Genomic DNA, 16,996 nt, shown 5'->3' with positions numbered 1-16,996 from the left:
CATGGAGACTACAGTGCAGGATAGCGTGGTCTACGTGGCAGGACAGGAACTAGTCAAAGATTAGGAAACTACTCATAACAATTAGAGTAGGACTCGCCTAGTCGAATCCGACTAGCATTCTCGTAAACAACCGACCTGTAACTCTGCCCCCGACAATATAAGGCGAGGCAGGGACCCCCTCCAGAGCAATTCAATCCAACCAACACACAGGACGTAGGGTATTACGCAATCTAGCGGCCCAAACCTATCTAAATCGTGTGTCTATATTCACCTTCGAGTTTCTGATCTCAGCGAGCCCCACAAACCAAATACAACCTCGGGCACCCCCCCTCGGTAGGTTGCTGGGTCTAAACACCGACAGCTGACGCGTCAGGTAGGGGCTCTCACTGAGAATCCACTGGCGAACTCGATGGCCCAAGTCATCATCAAGCCAATGGCCGCGTTCAAAGTGGGCACGACCTTCATTTTTGGCTCCTGGGTTTGCGTTGCAGATGGCGCTGGAAACTTCCACCACTGCATTGCGCCGGCCTCGGAGAAGAAGCAGCAAGCCATGAAGCTCCAGTGTCAAGCTCTGGAGGATCTCATCGAGAATTTCGGCGAATTTTGAATTTCTAACTTAGTCAGAGGCTGGGGGGACGAATCCAAGTACGTCCAGTCGGACTGATTTTCATGAGAGGGCGCTTAAGCTACCATGCGAATCAGACTACAACCCAAGTCGATTCCCGTTCGGACTCTGAAACATGGTTGCTAATTACCAAGCTACCCTGTCCAGATCACAACGCGACATGGATATGATCGAGAACCCCGACTACTACTCGGACCCAGTCGAGGAGACCCCTTTATCAGGTCTGTAGCAGGGCCTGGAAATTACATCAACTCTACAAGGCAGATTCGTCTACTGGCCCAACATGAAGCCACCTGCTCTTACCAAGAACGACGATTCACACCTTATCACCTACCTGACACCCTCCCACCCTCCCGTTCCAGGAGGAAGCTCCTTTGTCACCCATCTACGAAGAAGGCGGCTCCACGGAGGTCATCACATCAAGCTCGGGAAGCTACTCTCTGAAACGAGAACTCTTCGCTCTCATTGCGGGATAAGAGGGCGAAGATGAAGAGCAACCAGAGAGAAATCCGCAGCATGAACATCACCCGGATGATGTCTCGCAAGATGAGCTCACCACCAACGTTGCTGGAGAGGAGACTGAAGCTCAAAGAACTCGACAACGAGCAAGAAACGCCACAAGAGCAAAGCCCCACCACCTTGTAGCAGACTTGCCAATCATGAACTTGGATAGCGCGTTTGAAGCAGTTCAATCGTGTCAACATCGTAATCCATTGATCTTATTAACCGCGCAATGCCACAGGACAAGTACACTAGACAATTGGCTGAACTGGCAGAGCGCGTGTATGAACAACTCGATCAGCAAAAACCCATACATTTAGTTCAGCATACCCCATCCCAGCATAGTCAACATGGCAGCAACCATAGGCGTACTCCATCCAGACCAAGTCAAATTGGAGGTGCCTAGCCAAGCTAAATTGGAGCAGAGGGTAGTCAGGCGGGACCCTCGGAAGGCCGTGGCCACCATGGGGCTAACCCAGAATGCCCAGTATAAGATCTCATATTCTTTGAAATATGAGAAGGTACCACTGATGTTGTTAGTGTCGTACATACATCTATGGGCCCACCAGAAGGTTTGGACAATCCTAAATATAGGGCTGGACACCGAGAAGTATCTGACATGGAGACTATGATGCAGGACGGCGTAGTCTACATGAGGAAAATAGAAACTAGTGGAGGATTAGAAAAAGTACTCGTAGTAATAAGAGTAGAACTCATCTAGTCGAAGTCAATTAGTATTCTTGTAACCAACTAACCTGTAACCGTGCCCCTAATAATATAAGGTGAGGCACGGACCCCTCCAAAGCTATTCAATCCAACCAGCACACAAGACGTAGGGTACTACGCTATTCAGCGACCCGAACCTATTGCGTTTACCTTCGAGTTCCTGATCTCGACGAGCCCACTAACCAAGACACTACCTCGGGCACTAGGTTGCCGGATCCAAACAACGACAATTAGTTTTATATAAAAAAATATAAATTGTAACACTTCCAATGTTTAAAATATTGTATTTCATTGAAATTGTTAGACGAAGTATCCTCTCGGTAGACGTCTTAAACGACCCATATTGTGGACGAGAGGAGCATGTCAAGTTCCACACAAACTTTTCTACTACTTTGAACTATGTTGGAAAATGGAAATGTCACCGAGTTAGCACACGCATAGTCAAAACCCAAGCTCCGCCACTCTCTCTTCTCGCAGAGGCACACGCAGACGTATGCTCGTGCATCAACCCACGTCAGCAAGACACCAACCCACTCATATAGTCTCCAACCCTCTTCCCCACCAAACCCTACATCTCCATCCCACCCCCTCACGCCCTCCGATCCTCCCATGGCGTCCACCGCCAGCGACAGCCCCCCGTCCTCCCCGGCCGCACCGGCCTCCGCTTTCCTCGACGATCACCACCAGCTCTTCCTCGACCCGGGCGCCACCAGCTCCTTCTTACCCGCCACCTCCTCGCGGGAGCCCCTGCCGCCTGCCCCGGCCTCATCATCAGCCGCGGCGCGCAAGCCGCCGCGGAAACGCCCGAGGGCGTCGCGCCGGCCGCCCACCACCGTGCTCACCACCGACACCTCCAACTTCCGCGCCATGGTGCAGGAGTTCACCGGCATCCCCGCGCCGCCGCCGTTCGCGCCCCACCTCGGCGGCCCAGGCGTGCTCTTCGGCGTTCCCCATCACGATCCCGCCGCCGCGGGCACGCGCGCGCCCCTCGAGCTGCTGATCCGCCCGTCGCCTCTCAAGCTCCCCGCCGCACCGCACGCCTCGCCTCCCGCCGGCTCATTCGCGCACTCCCTGTTCCCCAGCAGCAATAACCCGAATCCTGCTGGGTCGAGCTCTGAATTATTCTACAGCGGCTTCGCGCCGACGCTCTCCGGTGACGTCCCGCGATACGACGGCGGCGGCTTCGAGGTCGAGGCGGCGGAAGACGAGAGAGTGGGACATGGCCACGGCCTCTTCTCGTCTTTGTTGCACTCCGGTGATAGGTACCACAGCCACTAATCGTGTGCATGTGGAGATGGGAGGAAGATGCTAATTCTTTCATCATCTACTTGGCAAGGCTCTGATGACAAGGCTAATTCAACATATACGGTATGTTTAGTTGAATAATTCTTCTTGATTTTGGTGTGAGAGATGTAAATAATATACAAGGTTTTCATCTCTTGTTTTGCTTGTGTTTCTTGGAATGAAAAGACTCAATGCATTGTAAAAGGTACTTTCCTTACTGGTGTTTGTATCCTCATCAGTTCGGCTCACGTCCCTGTCGAGATGAGACGATACGATGAAACTCTTTCTTATGGTCATTTTTGTTTTCTCTTCTTTTTCAATGCACCGTGAAGGTTATGTTTATTTCCTGTACCCTTTGGACTTTGGGGATAATTCAGATTGTGGTTAGAAATCTGTTATACTTGCGTTGCATATCTTAGCTGAAAAGGTGTCCCTTGATTACCATGTTTCAGGGGAAATAGAAAAATATATACACCCACTAGCGGAAAACTCAGCATTCCCGAGGCTCAGTGCCGGTTGCATTTTGGCCTAGTATTAATGTGAGCATTAGTACCGGACCTAACGGCTAGTCCCCGAGGAACCCGCCATGACCCCCTTTAATACCGGGTGGAGGCTTCCCCGATACTAAAGGTCACCCATTAGTACCGGTTGAAGCCTCCAATCGGTACTAATGTGCCTAAGGTTCTTTAGTACCGGGTGAAGGCTTCACCCGATACTAATGGGTGACCTTTAGTACCGGGTGAAGTCTCCACCCGATACTAAAGGGGTAGCCCTCTCTCCCCATCCACACATGCAGACCCCATGCAAGCCTTATCCCCTTCCATTCTCCCATTCTCATCCAATCACGGCACCCCCTTCCCTCTCCGTTCTCTTGCTCCCACTCTTGCCGACCCTCCACCGGCCCCCTCCCTCCAAGAGGTCCCGACCCCCTCCCTCCCCCTCCACCGGCCCCCTCCCTCCCTCCCCGACCTCCCTCCTCTGCTCGCCCCTCACCTCGTGCATGAGGCAAGGAGCGGTGGCGGGGCGAGGTGCGGCGGTGGTGGCCATCGGGGCACGGAGCGGTGGCGGCTAGCAGGCTCGGCGTGACAGGATGTAGCAGCGCGGATGGAGCGACGGTGGCGGCGACGAGATCCGAGGATGGCGGCGGCGACGAGATCCAGGGGCGGCGGTGGTGACGAGACCCGGTGCTCTTCACTCTCTCTCTCTCTCTCTCACCCCCTCCCCTACTTGCCCGACCTGCCCCTCTCCCGGCCGCATCCTGCCGGCTGCACCCAGACGCCCCTCCCCCGCGACTCACCGACGCCGACAAGGCGCGGTGGCGGGGCAGCTAGGTGCGGCCGGCGGATGCGGGGCTGAGCACCTTTTATTTTTTAATACCCCTGTAGTACCGATTATTTGGCCTGGTACTGAAGGGGTACCAGGCCCCCCTTTAGTACCGAAGTAGCAATACCGGTTGCACAACCGATACTAAAGTGGGGTTAGAAACCGGTACTGAAGGCACTTTCCCTAGCAGTGGCCTTTGAGTCTTTGAAGCTTATTTGAGTCTTTGAAGCCAAATAAGCAATAAATTATCAGTAAAATTTGGTAATGAATATATCAATTGAAGCAACATTTAGGGAATCCAAATGAGATCCTCAAAGTTTGACAAACAACCCTTGAAAAAATTAAACCAGGTGAAGCACATGAGTTCTGAATGTCTGATATATATATTGACGACAAAAGTATGCAAATGTCTGCAAATGTCCTTGATATGCATCAATTCAAATTTTTCTTTTACACAAAAAAGCATTTCATGGTGTCGAGTTAACATGACCATGTACCATGTGCTATGATCCACATATGACAAGGTGAATCCTTTCTGCTATCTGTCTACACACATGCAGTCTTGCATGCAAAGCTACGATCTGGGTTCTTATATAAAGCAAGATCAAAGAATCACCATGGATATCACCAGCTAGTGCAAAAATGGGCATCACATCTCACTGTTCCATTGCACCTGAGACAGCAGCTCTGTGCCGCTGGAACTGATGGTGCGCCATAACTTAATAACTACTGTACCTTTTGTGTCATACTGTCATCACGTGCGAATTGTTGAATCGGTAGAGGTACATCCATGTGGAAAAAATCAATTCTTGATGCGCGTATGTGTACCTTGCTGCATTCATATGAACTTCGTACAGAAGCATATTTCTGATGCTGAAGCTCTCCACATATAGCGTGTGCAAAGATGCTGGCGGCACGCAGCCGTAACTACAGGGAGCCGAATCTCTGGAACGACGAGGCAAGGTGATCTTTGCACTGTGAAGCGAAGCGAGGATATCGTTGTCTTTGTCCGGACAGTGAAAACACGGACAGGACGCGGTAGGAAGGATCTGTCTGTTTTTGCACAGAAATATGCATGTCAATGTCCTGCTCACTGTTCGTGTTCATGTTATGATGCGCTGACATGTGACCTGAAACATGCAAACAGCAAACCACATGCTGCTGGATCGTGTAGATATTTTGTCTAGGGCCTTGTTGTAACTCACAGTTCGTATAGACAAAGTGAGTGTGGGTTCTAAAGTTTAGCCTATTTTAATTTATCAGATGAGAAACTTTATTTGATCTCCTTGCATGCTGAAAAACTGAAGCCAGCATTATGTTTAATTTCGTCTACAAGGGTCCGAGAGCTAAGCAGCCAGGCCCAAGGAAGGATTCAACCAACACTCTTCTCTATCTGGTTCACCAAAGAAATAAGTAAGTCAGGCCGTGCTGTTTAAGCCCAGAAGAGGCCCGGTCCATATACGAACGGTCTCGGCTGATCGATCCACGCAAGGTTGGTTCTTCTCCTGTAAGCCCATTTTATTCACCTTTTGTGTGCACGCACCTTCTCTTCGATCGCTGTTTGTGTTCACCTTTGATCGTCTGATAGGCCAGTTTGAAAGCAAAGAACAACCCTAGCCATGTCCATGAGCTAGGCCAAACTGGCCCCTTGCTCGTATCAAGAGCTAAAGTTACAGCACACCACACACCCAGTGACCCCGTTCTTGTTGGAGCTTGCACTCGCTTGCCAAAAGTTACACACACCTACACCCTTCCTCGATCTCCACGGATAGCCCCATGCACGTATAAATATTAAATAGCCTCGTCGACTCTTCGTTGCGGCAGCCATGGATGGTGATTGCGGCGTCATCTGCCATCTCCAGTGCGAGATCACCTCCGTCAGCGTCACGGGCCTCGGTTGCGGCGGCGGCAGCGGAGGCGAGCTCTTCCTCCGGTGCCACGTCCCGGCGGGCGGCGGGAGGGCGATCCAGATCGACAGCAGCGGCGCCGAGCAGCCGGACGGATCAGGAGAAACGACAACGGGCGCCAGAGCCGTGTCGTGGCGCGACGTGGCGTCGCTGAGCTGCGACGGCTCGCCGGCGTGCGTGCGCGAGCTCGTGGACCGGGGCACCGTGGTGTTCGAGGTGAGGAGGCGGCGGGGAGGGCGTAGGCGCGCGGTGATGCTGGGGAAGGTCCTGGGTTCCGAGCTCGTGGGCCGCGCCGAGGTCCCGTGGAAGGACGCCGCCGCCGTGGCAGTGGAGCGGCGAGTCGAGCTCGCCGCGCCGAGAAGCCGGCCGGGCCTGGGAGAGGAGGCGCCGGCGGTCCTGTCGGCGAGGATGAGCGTGCGAGTGTCGGAGACGCCGGTGCCAGCCGGACGGAGGCGGGCGGGCTCGTCGGCGCATGCGCACCGGCGGCAGAGCGGCTGCGAGTGGAGCGTGGGCGACGAGGACGTGTTCGCGGCAGTCGCGTGTGCTGCTGACGATGCGTTCGAGTAGCCACTCCAAGCTGCAATGCTGATCGCGTTGGTTTGGGAGGAAACTGGTGTGACCGTGTGAGTTTTTCGATGAACTCACGGGTTGTTTCAGTGAACCATATGCAGTTCTTCTTGATCGTTGCTATCGTCTCAGAAAAAGATTTATCTGGGAGGATTAAGTGGCTCATGGCCAGGGGTGTAGTATAGTTGAATTAGGGCCTCAGTTGCATTGGAGGATTTCTGAGGAAGTTCAAAGAATTTTTCTGTAGTATTTTCTGGTGTAGTATTTTCTGCATTTTTGGTACAGTACCATTGGGGTGCATGCTAGATTTTTTTTTCTTCGAGTATTTTCACGCTTCTTGAATTTTCGTGACGAAATTTAGAAGAGGGCGATGAATTTGCTGTTGTCGCGTCAGTTAGCCGAATAGAGAGTTGGGCCTGTATGAGGCTCCCCATCTTGGCCCATACGAAGATCTACACGGTTTTGCTCGACCTTGACCCATGAAAGAGGTTGCAATTGCACCTTTTGCATCGCTTGGTCGACGTATTTTGCGCTATATCAGGCGACCTCACATCGCACGTGCCGACATACGCAAACCAGCCAAGCTGCCAGTATGCAAGTCCGATAAAATATAAACCTGTTATGCCTTACTCATATTTAATTTCTAGTGGACTTAGGCCGTGTTTTAGGATTTTTGGAATGCAGGATTCTCGAAACACAAGAATAGTAAAATCATAGGATTTGAATGCACAAAAAATGAAATCCTACAAGAATCTTAAATGTATGAATGTCACGAACAATCTGATGGGACGATGGCATGATGAATATAGAAATCCTGAAATACAAAGAAAAGAAAACATGAGTTTGGACCTCATGGTTATTTTCCAATAAAATTCTCATGAAGTTTTAGATTCCATAAAAAATTAAAATAGATAGAATTGAATCTTTCATTCCAAAGTCTTACATAAAAATCTTAGGGTCGAGGGCACATGCCCCCACTCACATTTAAATTCTAGTGGACTTAGTTCGTGTTTTAGGGTCTTTGGAATGCAGGATTCCCAAAAACATAAAAATAGAAAAGTCATAGGATTTGAGTGCAAAAAAAAAGAAATCCTATAGGAATCTTAAATATAGGAATGTCACGAACAATATGCTGGGACGATAAAATGAAAAATATATATAGGAATCCTGAGATAAAAGGAAAGAAAATATGAGGTTGGACCTCATGCTTATTTTTCTTCTAAAATTCTCTTGAAGTTTTAGATTCCATAAAAAGTTTTAGGAATAGATAGAATTGAATCATTCGTTCCAAAAGCTCACATAAAAAAAAATTCTATAGGAATTGAATCCTGAATAATTCATTTACTTCTGTTCTCCTCCATTCGAAAGGGGTCTTATGAAGCTAACGCTCATGCGCAACGATGTTCCCTCAGAAACATGCAATTTCAACGTGATCACTGCCCAACGATGTTCTCTACTGCTTTGCGAGTTGGTCTGGACACCAGTCATCTCGCAACCGGATCGAAACCTGACGCCTCAAAAAGAACCCGGCACTCGGTGGCATGGTCACCGACTCGCCAACCAAATACACGCACGCTTCAAAATATATCCAGACTTTGAGATGGCAAGGCGACCTTTTTTTCCTTTTACAGCTCCGCCGTATCTTGCTCACAATTATACGACGAGATCGATGGATATCCAGACGCGAGCGAGCGAGTAGCTAATAATAAGTTCTGAGCAGACCAGACAGATCAGAGCCGAGCCCAAAGTTGAGACCGACCTGGCAGGCTCTCTGCAGGCGCTCCGCCCAGCCAGCAGCCCAGCACCCAGCAGGCCAGCACAGCCGGCCTGCAGCCTCCCAGCTCACGCCCCACGCATCCAAAGCTCCGCCGCTCCGGCGAGCCCCCATGTGCGCGCCACCACCGGCCGATCCGGGCCGTCCATCTCCCCCCGGCCAAAAGTAAAAGCGCGCGCGGGCACGTGAAGCGCCACGCCTTTTTCAACCGGCCGGGCCGGGCAACGGTGAGGAGCCAGTAGCTTTTCTGGAGGCTTCGGTTCGATGGCTTCTTCGTCTCTCCGATCCATGCCAGCCATCGCCATTGGTGCCGTCCAGCCAGTGCGCGTGAGCTGGCCACTGGCAGGGGTTGCAGGGGATCCAAGCAAAGCGAAGCGAAGCAAAGCCGCCTCCGATGCTGCTTCAACGGCAAGGGATGGATGAACCGAGTGGCTGGCCGAGCTAGCTTAGCTAGATCAAGGCAGGGTTTGCACGAAAGCCCGGAGCAGCAGGTGCGCGTGCAACTGACCAAACACATGCTTACTGGCAGCTGTTACGTGCTGATGACTTGATGCTGTTAGTACTGTGTGTGCCTGATCTGCTTTGTGTGTTGGGGTGCATGTGCTTTGCTTGGGATGGGGATTTATCTTCTTCCAAATGTCAGGCGACGACGTATATGCAAATGGGCACTTGCGTAGACGAAACAATACCGCAGAACAGATACCTCGTCTAGGCAGGCTACTACCTCCGTATTAAAATATTTATCACTGTTGACTTTTAATTTTAGCAACGGCGTTCGACCATTCGTCTGTTAAAAAAATTGTAATTATCATTTATCACCGTTGACTTTTAATTTTAGCAACGGCGTTCGACCATTCGTCTGTTAAAAAAATTGTAATTATCATTTATTTTGTTCGCAATTTACTTTGATGATATCAAAGGTATTTTGATAGTAATTTATTTTTTTATAGTTGCAATAAAATTTTAATTACGATGAATGGTCATAAATATTTCAATACCAAGGGTACTTATTACCTGATCTTCAATTCCTCTCGACGCCCCGGAATTCCTTGCGCGAATGTCCTCTCGATGGCGATGTACCCGTTGCCAGCCAATTGCATGCACGTGGACAGGCGCAGAACTTGGCACGTGCGTTCTTTAAGACACACATCGTATGCATCGTTCATGCTTGTCGTCCTATGATTTGCCTCTCATTCCACCTTTTATTTCTGCGTGAATATTGCCCGACTTTTCTCTGACGCTAGCTACTGGTGCATGCATTGGTCCCTGCTGGCCGTGCACCAGCAGTGATGCACGGGCGGCAAAAAAGAATGCATGCTACGTTATTTCAAGCGTACGTAAAAGGCAATGGATCGATCGATCAGTGTCCACTTCTCCTTGTCTTAATTCGGACACAGCATACCTTATCTTCAAGTGTTAGAGTAAGTACATTGCTACACCTCAACAGTCTCATAAGTCCATGAAGTGCCACGTATAATTTTGGCTGATGTGGAGGAGAGAGGGCGAGGAAAGAGAAAGAGGTCGATATTTCGCGAAACAACCGTCTCATAGGCTAGATTTTATGATTATAAGACGACTACTCCACCATTGTACGAGTTGTGGTTGCAATGCAACTCATAATATTTTTTTTCTATGCACAAATTAAGAAAATAGAATCCTATGAGATAACTTAACAAGATAATCCATTGTACGTGCATGTTGTTTGTTAAATCATCTCAAAATTACGTGTTAATGCATGAGACCGTCTATTAGACAACAACAATGTACTTGCTCCTTAGATACAAACAGAAGGGACAAACAACACCTGGTCGATCGAACAACCTTAGCACACGTAAAATTAAGCAAGCTAATCATGTCTTAAGGTCGAGACACTGACGTGCAGTGGGGCGTAAGTACGTGCCATGCGACCACGGGGCACAAGCAATGCTAGCTTCTACGTAAAGTCAAAGCTATACACACAGCATGCAGCTTTGGAAGTAAGTGCCAATTATTGGGAATATTTTTCACCGGTAGAGATAATGCCAGCATTGAATCTCTATGCTCACCTTTTTGTTGAACTCATGGCTGTCTTTTAAAGGGATTTTAGTAGGGGCCCTCCTCCCACATTTACCTAAAAAAGGTTGTACACACTATTGTTGCATAGTTGAAATCTATTAAAGAATGGTTAAGCTTGCAACCTCAACTCCTCCTCAAGGGCACCTTGCAGCATCCTTTTCTTTATGAGCGTGCAAAAGTGATATTCGATTTGCAAAGGAAAAAAAAAAGAATTGATGTAAGATGTGTCATTTTCTCTTATGAATTAAAATGCAGACCAATTGCGGTTAGCGATTTAGCACTAAAAGAATGAATATTCCTGTTGCCATTAATGTAGTTCATAATCAGAAAAGACAAAATGAATTAATGTCTGAATGGTGCTTTTGTTTTTGCCATGCTTGAGCTTCTCAACGTACTCCCTCCGTTTATCTTTATAAGGCGTACGTGCATATCAAGATTCAAAGTCTACTATCTTTGACCAATAATTTAACCAATAATTTTTTTATTTTTATGATGTAAACTTGAATTGGTTGGATTTGTAATCAAATGTACTATCCAATGATTATAAGTTTATAACCATAAACAATATAAGATAAGATAATTTAATGGTCAAAATGTAATTTGGGAGACCATGTCATATCATACCACGCCTTATAAAAATAAACAGAGGGAGTAGTTAAATACATTCAATCCCAACATCTTTCTTACATTTAGTTCTTTCCTATTTTTTAAAACAAACAGGAAGGAAAATGAAGCTGCTACTTTTATTTGTTGATAAAGATCTACTGAAGCCGAAGCGAGACATTATATTAATTTCTTTCCCTTTGGAGCCAAAGTGAGAGATAAATTGCAATTCTTATTTGGCAAAATGATCCTACATGCTAAGAAGAAAATTACCTGTGATTACCTTTTCTTTGTATACGAGCAAGAATATAATTTAAAAAGGAAAGGTAAAGTAACCATCCTAGACTAGGACCATAACACCCATATTTTGCTAGCTAGACTAGGACCATAAGTCCATAACAGCGATAAAAAAACATTTCCCACATGTGGAGTAGAAGCTCGACCTATAGTACTAGCTAGTAGCTAGCCCATAGAGTGTTTGTTTGTTTTTCCTTATTTTAATATCCCACGGATGTCATGCTTATTTTATATGCATCTTTTTATTCATTGCTTCATTTCGCAGTGTTGAGCATGAGATAATTTATCGGTGACATTTGCTCTTGCGAGTTAAAAACCGTTGTATCGCATTCATATTGATCCTCCTTTTACATTTTTTATTCAACTCTAGGTACTACACCTTTTTTTTCCTTTTCTTTTGCGACCATGAGCGGTCCAAACAAAGATTGCATTTGTAGTGGCACGGTACAGTCATTTCGTACCAAACAAAGAATTGCATTTGTACTTTTGCAGTAGACAATTACTCCTATAAGCTCGAGATTGTATTACTCTCTATCGTTAAAGAAAATCAATCCCCTGATCTTTCCTACCAGTGGCCTAGTGCTTTGTTGTTAGGACATGTTAGGTGTTTCTTGCACGTTTGGTACGTACAGTCACCCTTGCTAGCAAATCGATCTGAAAACGGGTGCTCCATTGGTCATTCCGTCGTAGCCTCAAGGGAACCGTTGCTTTCTTGATACTACTGCTTGTCACCGTGATTTGTTTGATTCTGGTTGCTGTTTGGTACGATAACGATCGCAACGCAAATCAGGACGAAACGGCCACTTCGTCGGGGCATTAGTGCCTGCTACATACAGTGCTACGAGAAAGCCGTTGGCCCATCCGCTCCGATGGCGCCACCGTACGTTGATTATGGTTGGGAGTGGTTCCAAATCCCCTCACTTTCTTTGGGGGTCGCAATCAAACTTCCATCAAAGATTTCCTCTAAAAAAAGTTCGATCAAATAGTGAAATGGCATGCATGCACCTCCATGCGACCATGCCTAAAGAACTTATTTTACATGTAGAGAACACAAGTAATCTTTTTCTGACTTTTCTTTTTTAAATGATTTTCTGACTTTTCTTGGTTTTGAGCTTTCTTCTGTCTTATGGCTATATACTGATTACTGATTATCACTGACAGAGGGATGAAAGCGGATCGAACGGAAATATAGAATACAAATACACATAGTTATTTTTTTTCTCGAATTGAATTCGGATACAAATAGTGTCAAGATGTGTTGAATATTGATATTCGTCCTATTCACATCTTAAATATTCAAGTTTGTACTCTTTTTTATTTTGAATTAAAAAGTAGAGTGTACGCACAAATGTTAGGGGAAATGTCTACTTTAGAGCCTTGAATCATTCATTTTGTCTACTTGACACTTTGTATAGGAAATGTCAACTCAATTTACTCCTAAGTATCCAAATTGGCAAATTAAAAAATGATTTTTTTTTCTTATCTAGGTTCAAGGTTATATTTTGAAAACATGATAATATCAGCGAGATAAAGTGTATTCTAAACGAGCTACGTGCTCTTTTTTTTTTCTGAATCGTAATGGCAGGAGCTCTGCCATTTATAATTCATCAAGCTAGAAAACGTGCTCCCGCTGCTTCGTCACAAAAATTTAACCATCATGATACGAATCCTTATCCAAGTGTTGCACGAATACCAAGGTAAATATACGACCAATAGTATAATCGACCGTAGCTTGTACTTGCATTACAAGAATACAAGATCCAGAACATTCTTGACTCGTTGTCAGCCTGCTCCTGCTCCTGCTCCGCGTCCGTAGCTGACGAAACAGACAGGGAGAGAGAGAGAGAGAGAGAAACGGCGACCGTTACGGGAGCCGATCCGGCCCGTTCCGTGCGTGCCGCCCGCACGCGGCACGCGTTCAAAATTTCAAATACTGACGGGCGCTGGGGGAAGGGACGCGCACCGCACGGCGTCGCGACGCGATCGTTACGGGCGCCACGGCCCCGTCCCGTCACGCGGTCAGCCCCCCTCAGCCCGCGGGCCCCGCCGGGCAGCCGCACAACGATCCCCTTCCGCCGACGACCGGGCCCGCCTGTCATCGGCCGCGGGGGGAGTGGGTGGGCGTGGGTGGGGTCTTTAAAAAAGGGTGGGGGCCGTGAGCCACCACACAGCGACCCCTCACCTTCCTTCCATTCGACTCCACACTCCACTCTCCTCCCACCTCACCTCGCCCTCGCCTTTTTAGAGAGAGAGAGCCCCCCAGCGAGCTAGAGAGAGAAACGCAGCGGCACCTCCCCTCCGTTTCGTCCCCGGCAGGAGTGTGTGTGAGAGGGCTGTGCGAAGTGAGGAGGGCGGACATGGAGAGGCCGGCGCCGGTGAGGAAGTCCCACACGTCGACGGCGGACCTGCTGATCTGGCCGGAGGGGGCGCCGCAGGAGCCGCTCGCCGGGGCCACGCCGCCGTCCAACCGCCGGCCGCACCAGGTGAGCGGACCCCCGGGTCCCCCACGAGGCGCCGCGGGGGCGACCAGCTCTCGGTCGTCATTGTTGACAAAGCAGGGGTTTCGGCTTGTCTCAACTTTTTTCTCTTCGGTGCAGCCGTCGGAGGCGGTCAGGAAAGTGGTGTTCGGCGGGCAGGTGACGGAGGAGGAGGCCGAGAGCCTCAACAAGAGGTGAGCTTCCGAGCGTTTACCCTGCCGGGATTCTTTCGGGGTGGAAGGATTTGGTGCTCTGTTCTTGTTCAGCCGTCTGATGACGGGTTTTTGGTCTTGGCGATTACTAGATCTCTCGAGATTTACGGCCCCAAGTTACGGAGAAGTTTAAATTTTTAGGTTTCGGTTATTGATCTGTGGAGATGCGAGCAGAGAAATCCGTTGGATTTGAGTTTTAGCTAGTTTTGCATATGCGCGCCGAGTTCCGACTCTGTTCTTTAAGATTTTTCTGTTTTCGGTTCTGCTCTGCAGGCTCCAGAAAAAGGAATTGCTAGTAGTGTATTCTAGTGTGGCATGGTTTCGATGTTCATGTAGTTGCCATCTCACCAAATATGTTGGAATCTTGAAATCTGACCGTACCTTTTGTAATGTTGAAGGTCAGTTGTGAGACAAACAGAAAGAGTTTCCTTGAAGATCACTTGCACTGTTTAAATAAGTAATCATGCTTTCGAGCGCTATTGATGAATTCGTGTCGATCATGAGGCTGCTGATCCGTGTAGGTTTCGGCAAGTTCTGCAAGCCATCTTAGTTTTATTGCTTATTCAGATTTCAGATTAGCTCCTGTATGGAGCTGTGATTTACTAGCTGTGGTTCACCAAGCTGTTTGGAGCCTTGATTTACTGGTTGTATTTCACCAATCTGTTCTTCTTTCTTCAGGAAACCATGCTCTGCTCCTAAGTGGAAGGAGATGACAGGAAGTGGCATATTTGCAGCTGGAGGCGAGGTTGAAGAGGATGAATCTGCCAATGCCTCTGCTACTCCCATCCGAACGGCTCCAAAGAACTACCAGGTACAGCTTCTGGTTGTTTTTTGAAGGACTATGTAGGCTGATTTCCCTTCAGTTTTGGTGCGACATGGTCAGCTAGGCTGTACTCCTGGCAATGCTGCAGTGTTGATAGTATATTTTTATTTTCAAATGTTGTGCCAATTTTTTATTTTGCGGTGAAGAAGTTGATTTACATTCTTGCTTTACTATGCATTTAGAATGCCATTGATAAGCTGCTGATTGCTATGATCAAACTTGCTAAATGTTATACCTGTCCTAAGAGTCAGAGGTTGTTGGGATGAATCTTGAGTGAAGGGTTTGTGCAAGCATTATTAGTTTGTATACGCATTGGTTGGTGAGTGGTGACCTTTCCTTGTGATAGAACCGAACGTTTTGATTGGTCAGTTGGACTGAAGGAAATATTCAGAACTTTTATTGATAGACAAATTAGATTTAGGTACTTATCTACTGTCGGTACCTTTTGTTGCTTAAAATGTCAATACACAACAAACCTTGACTAAATTTTAAAACATTTTAGATTACAGCAAGTTCTGTATTTTTCCTGCATAATTAGCTACTGGAACTGAATTTTTGTACTGACTGCTAAGCCTCTCTAAATCTATCATTTAGTAATACACTACTTGCTGCATGCACACTTAAGCAGGTTTTTAAAACTTAATCATCTTGATGTAGCCTTCAAAGTGAAAGGATGAATATCCATTCCCATTGATTTGATGATAGGTTTAACTGAATTAGTAGCTGAAGTACAGTTACACGGATAGACTAATCCTGCTGAGTTTTTGTCTAATACAGGCAATTAGTACTATAAGCCACATCTCATTTGCCGAGGAAGAAAGCGTTTCTCCAAAGAAGCCGACTTCCATAGCTGAGGTTGCAAAGCAGCGCGAGCTAAGTGGCACGCTTCTGAGCGAGGATGACAGCAAGATGAAGAGACAGATATCTGACTTGAAATCCAAGGAGCTCAGCGGCCACGACATCTTCGCTCCTCCTGAGGACCCGCGGCCACGCAACTCGGAGAACGGCTCGACCTCACAGACACCGGGCAAAAACGCTTATGTCCTGATCTCTCAACTCATTTCGTTCTTAATTGAGCCACACACACACAAAAAAAAAAGTTGTGTTGCTTACTGTTTGTTGTCGTTCACGCAACAGGTAAGCAACTTCAAGTTTGGTGAAGCCGACGAAGACAGCGTGGTGAAGACGGCGAAGAAGATCCCCACGAAGAAATTCAGCGACCTGACCGGCAACGGCATCTTCAAGGGTGACGAGGCCCCCGGGATGGCGGAGAAGCACCTGAGCGCTTCGAAGCTGAAGGAGATGACCGGCAGCGACATCTTCGCGGACGGGAAGGCCCCTTCCCGGGACTACCTGGGCGGGATCCGCAAGCCTCCCGGCGGCGAGAGCAGCATCGCGCTGGTTTAACAAAAGCAGCAGCAGCTTCAACAACAACCTGATGGACATAGCAGCCCCTACACCATTCATTTCCTCATCGCCGTCGCCGTCCTCTAGGAGTGATCTTTTAGGAGTTCCTTTTTCCTTTCCCCCCAAGGACTGATCGATTGGAACCGCCGGTTTGCTTTCCTGTTTCCCGCGACTTCGCGCCAGGTTTTCCCTCGTGATCGTTGTTAATCCCCCCTCTGATGGTGGTGGTGGTGTGTGGGTGCGACAGCAACGATGGTTATCTCTCTAATTTAACATTGATGATTTGGTTTGCGCTTTTGTTGGTTGGTCGGACGTGCCGTGCCCGTGGTGCGCGTACTGATGTAACAACCTAGCGGTGCATTGTCTGATTCCGTGACTGGATGTCTCAGCTGCTGGCTGCTGGATCAAGGATCAT

General features: G+C 48.0%; 2 protein-coding genes across 3 annotated transcripts; both read left to right on the top strand.

The window, feature by feature from the left end:
• Positions 1–2,411: 2,411 nt before the first annotated feature.
• On the top strand, positions 2,412–3,478 carry LOC101754814 (VQ motif-containing protein 22). The gene has a single exon (XM_004958315.3). The coding sequence runs from the start codon at positions 2,462–2,464 to the stop codon at positions 3,128–3,130; it is 669 nt and encodes a 222-aa protein (XP_004958372.1). The 5' UTR covers positions 2,412–2,461; the 3' UTR covers positions 3,131–3,478.
• A 10,359-nt stretch (positions 3,479–13,837) lies between these two features.
• LOC101753597 lies at positions 13,838–16,878 on the top strand. 2 transcript variants are annotated; one of them, XM_004958314.2, is made up of 5 exons: positions 13,838–14,145; positions 14,260–14,333; positions 15,030–15,162; positions 15,952–16,215; positions 16,312–16,878. In XM_004958314.2, exons 1-5 carry the CDS (start codon positions 14,020–14,022, stop codon positions 16,579–16,581), a joined length of 867 nt encoding a protein of 288 aa, XP_004958371.1. In that variant the 5' UTR covers positions 13,838–14,019; the 3' UTR covers positions 16,582–16,878. The 2 variants fall into 2 exon arrangements, with proteins under 2 accessions (XP_004958371.1, XP_004958369.1); XM_004958312.2 differs by having other exon boundaries at positions 13,838–14,333.
• Positions 16,879–16,996: the final 118 nt, after the last annotated feature.

Source organism: Setaria italica, chromosome II (genome assembly GCF_000263155.2).
Source record: "Setaria italica strain Yugu1 chromosome II, Setaria_italica_v2.0, whole genome shotgun sequence".
Lineage (NCBI taxonomy): Eukaryota > Viridiplantae > Streptophyta > Magnoliopsida > Poales > Poaceae > Setaria > Setaria italica.
This window is presented reverse-complemented; position numbering and strand designations above follow the sequence as displayed.